Source organism: Colletotrichum gloeosporioides (genome assembly GCF_011800055.1).
Source record: "Colletotrichum gloeosporioides strain Lc1 chromosome Unknown consensus_84, whole genome shotgun sequence".
Lineage (NCBI taxonomy): Eukaryota > Fungi > Ascomycota > Sordariomycetes > Glomerellales > Glomerellaceae > Colletotrichum > Colletotrichum gloeosporioides.
The window spans coordinates 811,621-824,636 of NW_025544729.1; the positions used below are offsets into that span (position 1 = coordinate 811,621).

The 13,016-nt window shown below is 55.2% G+C and overlaps 4 protein-coding genes across 4 annotated transcripts; 3 read left to right on the top strand and 1 right to left on the bottom strand.

Moving 5' to 3' along the window:
- Positions 1-1,233: 1,233 nt before the first annotated feature.
- GCG54_00002305 (Malic acid transport protein) lies at positions 1,234-4,751 on the top strand (the record flags this gene model as incomplete). The annotated part of the gene is made up of 9 exons (XM_045402400.1): positions 1,234-1,419; positions 1,464-1,751; positions 1,863-1,896; positions 1,952-2,121; positions 2,261-2,379; positions 2,431-2,692; positions 2,743-2,785; positions 2,835-3,178; positions 3,615-4,751. The coding sequence occupies 9 exons, from the start codon at positions 1,234-1,236 to the stop codon at positions 4,749-4,751; spliced, it is 2,583 nt and encodes an 860-aa protein (XP_045258762.1).
- A 720-nt stretch (positions 4,752-5,471) lies between these two features.
- Positions 5,472-7,148, top strand: GCG54_00002306 (uncharacterized protein; the record flags this gene model as incomplete). The annotated part of the gene is made up of 2 exons (XM_045402401.1): positions 5,472-5,891; positions 5,946-7,148. 2 exons carry the CDS (start codon positions 5,472-5,474, stop codon positions 7,146-7,148), a joined length of 1,623 nt encoding a protein of 540 aa, XP_045258763.1.
- A 365-nt stretch (positions 7,149-7,513) lies between these two features.
- GCG54_00002307 (uncharacterized protein) lies at positions 7,514-8,356 on the bottom strand (the record flags this gene model as incomplete). The annotated part of the gene is made up of 1 exon (XM_045402402.1): positions 7,514-8,356. The coding sequence occupies one exon, from the start codon at positions 8,354-8,356 to the stop codon at positions 7,514-7,516; it is 843 nt and encodes a 280-aa protein (XP_045258764.1).
- Positions 8,357-10,330: 1,974 nt separating this feature from the next.
- GCG54_00002308 (ARS-binding protein 2) lies at positions 10,331-12,433 on the top strand (the record flags this gene model as incomplete). Its single annotated transcript, XM_045402403.1, has 2 exons — positions 10,331-10,717; positions 10,766-12,433. The coding sequence occupies 2 exons, from the start codon at positions 10,331-10,333 to the stop codon at positions 12,431-12,433; spliced, it is 2,055 nt and encodes a 684-aa protein (XP_045258765.1).
- Between the last annotated feature and the right edge of the window lie 583 nt (positions 12,434-13,016).

Genomic DNA, 13,016 nt, shown 5'->3' on the forward strand with positions numbered 1-13,016 from the left:
TAGTAGATAGCGAAAATAGTGGTAATAATAACGATAAAGGTGATTATGACGGCGAGGACGACCGTCAGAAAAAGGTGCATACCAGCCCACAGGACAAGCAGTCGCTCTGGCGCAAGAAAAATAGAGGTCTCCAGATTGAGAATACGGGAATTCTTTCATGAACATGATAGCAGACTTTGCCAGTTCGTCGCCTTTCAGATCACATTAGAGTACATTACACTGGTAAGACAGGCCGCGGAAAACGCAACCGTAACACAGCATATGTCGAGCACCGACAAAAGTGCACAGTGTGTAAGATCCAGGGAACTCAAACGGGAAAACAACTGCACGACCCTGCTTGCCTTGCCTTACTTACATACGGAAGCCGTTGAGCCACAGGCTTGGGCATAGCCGTATGCGCTTGGTCTAGCGCATCTTATCTTGGGGGTCCTCGGACTTGTGCGACTGCCATGGCGGGCAGCTAACACCTTTACGTGATCCACATGCTGTGATAGACTGTGTTGTAGTGGAGCAGAGATTGATAGGCGGGCAACCCACAGTGCGACTAGTCTACCCAGCGTGTCAAGCTCGGCATGGTGCATCCGTTTTTCCTCGGCGAGCACGACAGAAGCTGGGCAACTGGACTGCCAAAAGCCTGAATGACGCAGGCACCACTTTACACTTCCAACGTCTTGCTGGGGCCTGCCTTACTCACTGCGGATCAATTTCTGTCACTTACCAAGGAAACGCTGACGACACTCGACGAGGCATACCCGCTGTGTACTTGTGTGCTACTGTGCATACATCCACATTTCGACGACCTTTTCCAGCTCGGCTTGAATCCATCGCGCACCATCACCGCTAGTTCCACGGATTGCTATCTCATGAGGCAACAAACACGCGACCACCGCCACCAATCAACAAACGCCGTCAACCAACTGCCTCCAAAGTAACGAGAAAGTACCCGGTCACGCAAAAAAAACTGAGCAGCATCCAGCCTGGGTATCTTGGCCGCTGTCACCGGACGACTCAGGGCTCCTCTATCTCCCAAGGAAAGGACCAGGATCTGCGGTCGCGGTCCTGCACCACGGGTCGGCATCTGACTACATCCACCCACACACGTCTCGTCCACGGCCCGGCCTAATCGTCACCCCTCCCGCCGTCCCCCGTCCTCCTCCACCACCACCACCTTTTTTTTCCGGTCCAAGGCGCGGTGCGCGGAATTGCGTCTCGAACGCCCGCCCAGTCGAGAGCATGCCTCTTTTCGATCTTGGTTCTCTCTTCCTCGACCACGTCGTTTTCATCACCAACTTGGTCTACATCAACATCGCCTTGACCAATGCAGAGCCCAGCATACTCTTCCCTCTCTATGTTGTGTCGAAACTGCTGGCTCGAGGACCTGACGATTGGGATTCCCCTACTGCGAAATGGCCGCCGCCGGTCCCCACGTGGTAGCCGATTGCGGCTACCAAACTCCAGATGAGCTCAACCGCCCTTCCTATTTCTCTGCCGCTCCTGAAGGCGCCTCGGCTTCTGCTCCCGCACTGAGTTCGCCAGTGAGGCGCCCGGCATTTGTTCCGCATCCTTCGTATGGTCCCGTTCTGCCGTCCGACTCTGGTCCAGCCGCCTCCGATTCCCAGGCGCATTCAAATGGGCATACCCCCGACAATTTGGATTCGCGCATGGAGAAGGGCTCTAGTAAAAGGTCACCCAATGGTCGGGTTGGTCTTCGTGATAGGATCGTCTGTCATACGTGGACATGGTTCACCATGGTATTGCATATCTTGACCTTTCTCTTCACATTCCTAGACTGACTGATAGCAGACGATGGTATGACATACTGACTTCTTGATGTTCGCGATCTGGCACTCACCATGACATAGGCAACTGGAGGAATGGCAAATGTAATACATTCCCGTAAGTAAGCCAATCGCGAGCATGAAATGCGAACTTCAAACTCATACCTCGACAGTTCCGTACCAAGCTGCGTGGCTAAATGGCATAGCCATAGCCTTCTTCCTACTGAACGTTCTTCTTTTCGTCATGAACTGTGTCTTGGCAACATTACGTTTTCACTGGCGCCCAGGGACCTTGGTTCATACCTTCACCGACCAGACAGAATCACTGTTCATACCGGCATCTGTAAGTCAAAACTATCTTGAGTCCTACAGTCACTAATACTCTGTCCCAAGGTTGTTTCGTAAGTACCATCTAGCGCTCGCCCATGAGGACAAACTCTGAACGTGACAGGTTTGCCATCATATGCATAAACATTTGCCAGTTTGGTGTTCCGTATGTTGGGCCATGGCTCCTGAGGATTATGCAAATCCTGTTCTGGTCATATACCGCGATGAGCGTGCTGGCTAGCGCTACCATATACTTGGTCCTCTGGTCTACATTGTAAGAGTTCACTAAGCTGAGAAATCTTGTAAACTGCTAATGGTCCCGAAGAGTCTTCCCCATCCACACTATGACGCCAACCTGGGTATTCCCAGCCTATCCTCTACTTCTCACTGCGCCCTTCGCCTCAAACCTCATCACTGCCGCATCCCAGACAAACCAGACACAGGTCATCTTGAATAGAACGGCGATTGCGCTCTCTGCTGTGGCCACACAAGGTGCAGGATGCTTGATCGCCTTCATGATCTCAGCCGCCTTCATCTATCGATTAATGACACAAAAGTTGCCGCGCGACTTTCAGCGGCCTGGTGTGGTACGTCATACTGCGATCTCCTCAGGAAGAAAGTACTCATCATCTATTAGTTCATCTCTATCGGACCATTTGCGTTCACGGTTGGCGGGATAGGTGAGATTGGCTATTCGTATCATTTGGTATGGTTTGCTGACCTCCACAGTTCTGCTGGGGAACCAAGCCGATAAGATCTTGCCTCAAGGATTCTTAGGCACCGACTTAGCCGTGCCAATTATCAAGGTGCTCTCTGTCATGATCGGATTGTGGCTCTGGGGTCTCTCCGTGTGGTTCTTTGTCGTCTCCGTCGGGTCGTTGTGGAAGTATGTGCGGCCAGCAAACAAGATGCCTTTCCAGATGACGTGGTGGTCGTTTGTGTTTCCCAACACTGCACTCGTCACTGCCACTGCAGCCCTTGGAAAAGTGTTCCAGAACTCTGGCCTTCAGATTTTTGCGTGTGTCATGGCTGCAGGATTGATTGTTGTATGGGTTGTCGTGTTTGTAACCATGGTTCGATGTCTGTACAAAAGGGAGCTGCTTTGGCCGAAAGATACCCAATAATAGTCAAGCCTAGGCTGACTTTCTGTCTAAACAATTCCAAAATGAACATCAAATATGCTACCAGGCGGACGCGGTGCCGGATAGTTGATCGAAAAGCCAGTTCCATGGTGTAAGTCGTTGGAAATACCTTCCAGGCACTGCTCCCCCCTGTCACGCCCACAGTGCGGTGTTCGCTAAAGGGAGACCGGCAGCGGGATGTGAGTGGGGCCAGGTGTCCTGCTCCCAACCACCAACCTCTCACTCACCAACTCAGGCACGGCCTCATCGCTGATGTCAAGTGTCCTCATTTGGAATACGCGACAACGTTCTCACATGGCATCGTATCGACCATATCGGACTAAGGTGTGATTCTCATACTCTGGCCATAATGTCGTGGGATTCTAAGTCGGCATTGCGCCGACGCCAAAGCAGCAACGCAGCCTCAACCAAGAACATTCCCATCCATACACGCCAGCAGTCCAAGTCGACCATTGAGCCAAAATCGAGCCATGTAGCCGACGACTTCTTGCAAGACTTTTTGGATCCCTCTTTTGATCCTGCAGCCTACCTCAACGCTTCGCTGCCGCCGTTACAGCCCAGCGGTCACTATGCCTCACGCAACGGAGGCCAAACTGTTCCTTTGGCCGATCTCTCCAACGAGGCGCAGACGCTGCTGTCCCAGCTCAATGTCCACACGACCAGGCTCTCAGGAACCCTCACACAGCTGACTGACGATATTCTGAGAAGTGGCAGTCGACTTGCGTATGAGGTCGAACTCTTGCGAGGCGAGACGTTGAGTCTTGCCGAGACAATGAACGACAAGTTACAAGACGACATCAAAAAGTTCGTCCCCGGTGGTCTTAGTGAGGCCACGAAGGACGCTCCTTCTAAGACGACGGACGCGGAGGAAAGGAGGGCTTCAGTCGGCGCGACCAAGGCGGAAGAAGCCACCGCAGCGACGGTATTGACCGAGGATGAGGGTGCAGTTGAGGAGCCACCGTACATCAAGCAGCTGCGCACCCTGACTGTCGTGCGGTCTCGCCTGGACTCTGTAATCAAGACGTTTGGCGACGCCATGGACTTTGTGTTCCCCCCTTCGGAACTCTCAGTCAGCTCATCGTTTCTCTCCGTCTCAGCGCCGGAGCCCGGCTCCGATCAGCACAGCACAGAGGACAAGGGCCAGCAGGTGCTTCAGAAGCTGCGGGACGAGATATCACAGCTCCTGCACAAATCAGAGGATCCCGTTCAGGGGATCGAGAAGGCTGCGCAGCGAATCGAGGAGCTCAAGGACCTCAACCAAGTGTGGAAGGGCACGGCGGAGGAGAAGGGACGGACAAAGTTCATTGAGAGTCTGGCCAAGATGGTCGAGGACCGGCACCGCGATCTGATGAAGGAGGTGGACCAGGCGAGTCGGAACCAAGGCAATGGGAATGAGGGGAGAGCGCGCAAGGGGAGCGTTCATGCCGACCCCGCGGAAACGAAGACATATCTTGGTGGCTATGGCTTGATGAGCCAGCTGCAGAAGCTTAGAAGCGGACTGTAGGCTGTCATTATGAGATCACGCATCGAGTGCCTGGAAATCCCAGACGTCCCAAATATGATTAATACAGTATTGCTGCTTGTTGCTCATTATCGCGTACCCCATGCGGTCCTGAATTTCGGATCTGGTCTGTTGCTGTCTTCAGTCCAGGACCCTGCTGTACGGTGCGAAAGACGCGATACACAGGGATAATGCGCTGGAAATTGACGTGGCACAGTGCTGTCGTTTTTTCGTCCCTTCTCGGTTCTGTCACTGGGCCTGGTCAAAGCGAAGGTCGTCGGCGGGCCACGGAGCCAATGAAAAATCTCAGTCCGCCAGCGGTCAGGTACAGAGCACCCTTGCAGCCACTAACTGAGAAGGCTGACAAGGTCGCCTGGCACAGGACCATTCTTTCGCAGTGCCCTCACCTTTCTCCTCCGGCCCAGCTTTCCACACAAACACCGCAGCGATCTGCCTTACGAATGGGCATTTGGTCGGGTTCCTCCTTTACTGAGAGATGTGATTGAGATATAATCTCTTGTTCATACCTCGTCGACGTCAATCTATATACATCTTTGTCTTTTCTCTCTGCCGCACCCGTCGCCCGAGCTACGGCTTGCGACGGCCGGCTTCACACCACCCGCCCGGTTCCGCAGACCAAAACCTCAATCTTCCTCCACGCTCAGCCCGATCTATAACACTCGAAGATAGCAATTCACATACAATCTTCGACTATTCAGTACCATGGCTACCAACGACGCAGCTCCCCCCAACCTTGGGGGCGCTTCGGGCCACCAGAAAACCGGTCGAGCATCGCCCGCACCCGCAGCTCAATCGAAGCGCGACCGCAAGCGCCAGGTTCTGGCCGACAAGATTAACAGTCTCCAAGAGAAATTCAACAGGGACCGTGAAGTCGGATACCGGGACCAGCTTCAGAAAGTTCAGGTTGACACCAACTTGGTTCAGCGGATCGACCCCTACTCTGAAGACGTCCTCAGCGTCATCGCCAGCCTGCGCCAGGAGCATGACGAGACTCAGGGACAAGAGCCGCTGGCCGATTCCAGCCGGACCCTCCTCCAGATGGCAGGTCCCAAGTTCGAGGACTTTGTCCAGGGTATTGAGGATCTCATTGAGTACCGAGACTTTCACTTACTCCAGCACATGGTGAGTGCGACCAACTTTTCCAACGGTCGGCTAAACTGACAAATGCAACAACAGCACGAACACGAGCGCCGCCTCCACCAATACAAGAATGAATACCTCTACAAGGTCGAAACCGCAAAGCGCGAGCACAGCGCCCTCTCTGCTACGCTCCGCGATCGTCTCGTCAACACTCTGCTCTCGAGGAAAATCCGCCTTAATAAGGAGAAGGAAGCTCTGGAAATCTCCGACTCGTCCGCCTTGCTGCTCCACCCCAATCAGTTCAGCATTACCAACCCCGCCAGTCCTGGCGGCACACATGGGAAGCGAGAAACAAGGTTGCGCAAGGACGCCGAGGAGTTTCCGGGCTATTCGGATAACAAGAAGCGCAAGAGGAACCCCGGCGAGGACGACGGCTCTCCTGTCCCCTCCAGGCGGGCGCTCGACCCTAACAGCACGACACCCCTCTGGCAGAACGAGAAGCTTCGCGTCGCGGCGAAGCAGAACGGTCCCGCCTACAGTATTGATAAGCTGTTCACCGAGAAGGAGCTCACGATGGCGTACAACGCGGCAGCGATTGCCGCCCACAAGCACATTCTGAGGCACAAGGCCTACGCGAACGGTGGCTCTTCTCCCGGTAGCGATTCCGGTCACGGCGAGGATGGCGACCAGGATGGCGAGGCTTGGCCTGCAGCGCCTATGATGGAACGCACCAGCTCTCACGCGACTAGAAGTACCAGGGCTGGCATCAATCAGAATCTGATTGACGCCGTCGAGGGGGCCAATGGATTAGAATTGCCCAAGTACCTCGAAATCATGCATCCGCATGAGCCCGCCAAGTTGCCGTCATCATCCATGACCAATTACTTCAAGCCTGTCAGGGGAAACACCGATGCCAACCTCCCGCAGTCGCTGTCACAGGATGAGATCAGCTCTGATATCATGGTCATGGACCTGTTCAAAAAGTATGATGCTAGCCACAAGCCCGGCGATTCCATCGACCATCCCAATGGCAGCAGGAGGCTGCTTGAAGCTTCCATTGCTCCTTACACCAAGACGCCTTGGTCAGGCTTCAAGCCTGGTCCTCGACCGGACCCGACGAACCTTAGAGAGGACCTCCAACCGATCGAGAGCAGCGTGAGAGACGAAGCTCCCCCACCAATGTCATCTCTTGCAGCCGTCGCTGCGGTGCCGATGAGCCGCAACAGTAGCGCGGCTGGTGGTGCGGCTATGAGCCGGCAAGGCAGCTCCCGCGGAAAGGGCCGCAAGAACCAGTCATGAACATGCTGATGATTTAACGGTGTCTCGGAGTTCGGAAAAGGATTGGGATTCGGTATTTGAACATTGATGTTTTCAGTAAGGCCAGCATCTGGGCGACACGTGGACAACACGTCCCCTTTCCCGCGGTTAGACTCCGCGTATAGAGCGACTTTGCATTTTCATTTTTCGAGACCTACGATTAAGGACTGTACGTTGTGGAAGCATACGGTTCCAGGACACAGGGTGGCATATGGCACGAGAGCTTGTGATTACGAGGGGACGCGTCTCCATCTGATATTAGGACAGCTCGCATGCATTGATACCCTAATGCTCTTAATTTAACATGTTATCGTGAAGTCATCATCTAGTCTCTGCTCTTTTCCCACTCAAGGTCCGAACACTAACGCGCGAACTTCGATGCTCTCGCGGCCTTCAGCCTCAGGTCTTGTCCTAGGGTCAACGAAAGCAGTATGAGCCAGTCTTCCACCCTGAACCCCGGTCCCGTCTCGAAGCCCCTCGCTGTCGAAGCACTCGAGAAGCAGCCGCTCGTCTCCGGTCATGCCGCTCAGGTAGTACCACTTCTGGCTAGGGCTAAACTTGATCCCCGCGGTCTGACCGGTGTAGCCGTTGGAGTATCGATGTTCGATGGGGACGATGTCCGCATCGTCCAGCGTCGACGACGAAGCGAAACCCAACGGGAAAGACTCAACGGGGTTCTTGTTGAGCGGCCTCCAGACGTTGATGATCCGGTACCGCCCCGCCAGAAGCTTATCCGCCTCCTCGGGGAGGTGCTTCTTCACGCGCTGGATGACGGAGATGGGGGTCTGGTCGATGTGCACGCGGGTGACGGGGTTCCTGTTCGCCTTGGGGTCTGCGCGGCGGATGGTGTGGTCGAAGAAGAGAACCCGGTTGGAGCCGGGAACATGCTCCAGGAGCAGCTTCTCGAGCTCCGGGTAGTAGTTTTGCTTGATGGATTCGTCGTCTACAAACTCCTTCTCGGCGGACGGGGGCTGGTTGCGGATGACGGCGAAGGCGTCCTGGTCGAGGTTGAAGTCGGCCTCGCGGCCGCGGATGTCGTGCAGGAGGGCCTCCTGGACGTCGTCTGAGTAGTTGCGTCCCGGGAGGCCTTCGGGGACGATGGTGTTGTAAGGGGCGGAACCGTCTTCGGGAGGGGCAAAGAAGTTTAGGGTTGCGCGGACATCACCGCGGGGGATGGTGTCGATGGCCATTGTGTTTATGCTGAGAGGGGTTATGAGATACAAAGTCGGATAAGTTGGTCTGAGAACCAGGGGACGTCTGGTGAAGTCGAAAATGAGGCTGACGATGTTTTGAGTTTGAGACTTATATCGAGGTGTGTAGTGGCAAAAGTCGGGTGTAAGTGTTCACAATGGGATGCGGATGATGATGTTTCAATGGAGTCTGGTATTTCCGAAATCTTCGGGATACATGGATTTCACTTTTTCTTTATACTCGTAGGCACCGATTGTGTATTTCAAAGCAAGACAGAAAATGAAGCCATTCGAACCGCACAATGGCCATTGCTTGTGAGAGAGCAATCACGTCATTTGGGCTGATTGGACGGGCAAGGAGCAGCGCAGAGGATGGGGATTAGTCAAACCGGGCCTTGAAAGGCGTAGAGTGGAGGATGCACGCGGGGATGGGCTTCTTGGCCCGTGGATTAGTCAAGGTGGCTTACGGCAGCCAGCTTGAATTGAGCCGGGAGACGTGGCATTGGCTGGGTCCTTTGGAGGAGCGAGGTGCTGCAAGTCATGTAAGTGCGGGTTTCTATGCACAATGTATGTCGACTTGACACTTAGATTTGACGTCCATCAAAGCCCTGCGAGTGCGACGGGAAGGATTGCTTCTTGCTGTCCGTCCCCGTCCTGGCAGCTATTAGGACTTGGGCATCGTCGCGCATCGTTCAACCCAACATTTTGCGTCATTCTTCGGAGAATCTGACCGGACAAGTTAGGTTCGTGCAAGGCGAGGAGCTTTGATGCCGTCTTGGGGTGATAGAGTTCAATCTCTGGCAGCTACCGGTGCACGATCCCAAACGGCGAGATCAGATCGCGATACCGATAAATGCCGGTACAAACCCAAAGCATTCCCCGAAACTGGGGCTGCCGGGAATAAGCACCGCAAAGGGTGGCTTTTACATAAGCAAACGCGATCTGGGGAAGCCGGTCGATGATGACATTTCACCGTGTAAAAGAAACAGTGCTATCGATAGTGGTCACTGGCTGCAACCCTTCACTCCAAGAGGGTGCAGCCGCTTTCCCACCCGACTCACCCACTTTTCCCACCCGAGGGTGCTGCCCACTGCGTGTGTTGCAGTGTTCCACTGCCCAAGCATCGGCACTTTTCTGATCTTCTTCAGCGTCTGAGTGGTCTCTGACGGGTGGTGGGGCTCAGCCGGCGCACTGGTTGCAGCGAACCAAGAGGAGCCCGCCCCCAAAAGCCTCCCAATCAGTGGCGACGGCTGAATGAAAGGGAGCCCAGGGGCCGGTTCTGCCCCCTTTCAGCAGCAATGAACAAAGGCTAATTTTAGTAGTGCGGACCTTCTCCCGGCGTGCCTCCTCGCAAGGGCCCTAAATTAACCCCGACCTCTGTCCCGTCCGCTGCTGCCACTGCTGCTGCTGCTGGCTGCTGCAAGCTCAGACTGCCCGGCCGAGTCGATGGATGTTTGAATTGAACCAAGCTTTTTCATCTTGAAAGCCTACCCCCATTGACACGGAGCTTGGTATCCGAGTGAGATCCAGTGAAGGGACGAAATTGACATCGACCGTCGGCTTTTACCTGTCGGGGATTACGCCTCCTGCAATTGTTGGAATCTCTTCATCCACAGTACCACCGCGCGCCCTCAACACCATCAACCGCGAAACCACAGAGACAGAGACAAATTGGGGTCCCGCTTCTGAACGGTGATGCCTCCGACATCCCCAGTCACGTCGCGTCGCTAGCTTGCTTGCCTTGCCCACTTGGCTGGCCTGGCCTGGCCCCCTCCCTTCGTCTCGTCCGTCGCGCAATCCTCTGCCAAATGCGCCTGGTAATCGTTCATCCCACGACTCGTCCATGTTGATGATGATGTCCATTTCCACGGACCCTCCAACACCGACTCGTGCGCCATGATATCCCCGCAACAGCAACACCAGCACCAACACCAGCATCCAACCCGCTTGCATGGGCAATCCCCGTCGCCGTCCATGGCCCATCAACACCACTTGCCACTCGCAACCGCAGCTCCTCCGCCGCCGCTATCCTCATCATCCATGACGGCACGCTCGACACTCCCAGACAGGAACGTGACCGCTGCCACCATCGAGGAAGCCTACGTGCAGTTCGTGCTGCATTGCAATCCTGCCGTGCCGGCTGAGACGGACACCGCCGCATTACGGGAGGCGTTCCGGGTGCCGCCAAAGAGCGGCGGCAAAAGCTTCAGCACTTTTACCCTGTTCCAGCTCATCAGGCAGCTGGAGACGAAGGAGATCAAGACATGGGCCGAGTTGGCGCTCAAATTAGGCGTCGAGCCACCCGACCAGGACAAGGGGCAAAGCTCGCAGAAGATCCAGCAGTATGCTGTCCGCCTCAAGGTGTGTGTGAAAGAGCCTTTACGGTCTGAGAGAAGCTGATCATTGCAGCGCTGGATGCATTCCATGCATGTGGACGCCTTTTTTGAGTATTTGATGGATCATCCGCATCCGTACTGGACTGAGATCCCTGACGACCCGACTCCTGTGTGTGAAGCAGGACGGGATGGCGTAATGGCGGAGGACGACATGGCTCTTCGAGCCCTATTACCACACATCAAACCTCGACGTGGTAGGAAACGTCCGGAAGATGACGACCTTGCCAAGTCTCCATCACAGCGCGCCAGGATAGACTCGCCGCCAATAGGGAACGGTTACAGAGAAAACCTGGGCTCGTGGTCTGCTCACCCCGATGGCAGGGCTACCTTTGGCTGCTCAGATCCTCTAAAGCTGAGCGCAAACACAGCATCGGCATCCGGCTGGCCACAAGCCCCTGACGCGGCGCAGACACCACTCTCGGCGTACCCTCAAGGCCCAATGTCTGCCATCACGCCGTCGACAAACCGCAATGCGTTCTGGGGTGAAGCGGAGCCCAGGTCGGCAATCACGCCATCAAAACCAAAGGGGTCACATCGGAGGCACGGCGCCAAAGTTGTCTCTTCAGCATGGCGGAGTGGTGGTCCCGGTGCCTCCGGCAAGACCCGCGGCAGGCCGCCGATGAACAAGGCCAACGTCGACGGGCCGTTCGTAGCATTTCCTGCGGAGGGACCAGCTTACAAAAAGCCCAGTCCAGAGAACAAGAGCGTCGAGACGCCGATCACGCCCGCGGCGTCAATAACCCAAAACACACCACCAGATATGCCCCAAGACTACTACCTACCGCGCATCCCGCAGATGCCGCGGCCAGCAAAGCCCAGCATCTCATTACAAGTACCCGACCGGCCCGGCGGCGCAGTCCGTCTGGCAACACCGCCCCCACCGGTAGTCATGGTCAACGGTGACCTACCAGACACAGGGACCCTTCAAACGACGGCGCCGGCTGTCGAGCTACCTCCCGGCAGCGGTGGCAACGGCTTAACACAACCGCCGGTAGACCTGCGAGCCCAAGAGACCGCGCCAGACGTACTGCCTGCCGTGAAGGGCAACGAGCCGCCGCCGCTATCGAACGACATCCCCGTCGGTATGTTCGAGAACATGGAAGACCGCACCAACATCGAAGCCGTGCTCGGCTACTTCACCGAGGAGACGGCGAACGGCGAATGGGTGGACCAGGACAACAACCCCATCGAGGGGTGCAGCATGGCGGAGGCGTCTGCACTAGTGCACACGACGGTCGAGAGGATGTGGCAGACGGCACCAAACCAAGACGCCTTCCTGATCAACCTTGCAGCATTGGCTGGCGGTAGAGCGCTGATGACGACGAGCAAGCTGAAGGTCAAGCGAGAGATGGAGTACGAAGACCGCGCGACGTACAGCTGCGCATGGGAGTTTCGGATGGGGAGCATCCGCGGCAACTACAACATGGTGCAGACGGTCATGTATAACAGATGGAAGAAGACCGAGGAGGAGAAGGACAGAGATAAGCCGGCCGAGAAAGCGACGATAGGGGGAGTTATCGAACCAGAGTCAGGGTGGGAGCAGAAATACCGCGACTTACTGGCGGTGTCTGAACGGCGAGACAAGGAGCTGCAGGATCTCAGGTCCGGACTGGTGTCAACGCTCAGCAAAACATTCAAGGATGCAAAGGAGCTGGACGAGAAGCATACTAAAAAGGTGTGAGGGCGCGGCGGTTACCTGGGAAATGGAAATAACGGCACACAGCACATATCAATGTTTGGGGGCTGTAGGTGTAATATTCGAAAGGGCATGGGAGCAATGACTCGCATTTGGAACGACCAAAAGCATTCAAGCCGGCGTGGGAAATCTTGATATGGGACCGGCTGGAAGTCTGGAGTAATAGGCATATCACCGAATATGATGTGTTCTTGGATCATTTTGACTCCGTTTCGGCTTGAGTCTGTGGACATCGGCACTTCTGTGTTAATTGGGGCCAAAGTTATTCTCGGATACGGGGAGCAATACCGACTTGCAGTGAAAGCCAAGCCATGTATTGCACCCGGGCAAGCAACAAAATGCTGGCACGAGGTTCACCAAATTGGCAATGGCGTCCTGAATTGAGAAGAAACAATCCATCGTTTCTAGTTTTTAAGCAGCAGGTAATTATATGATAGCTGCATCAAGATTACGGTTTGCTCCAATTGTTTGGGCATTTCCCCTCTTGAGGGCTGACTCTGTGGATTTCGCTGGCTTGATGATAGTTTGACAACAAGGTGCTCCGCCAGAAAACACCACGATCCCCGAT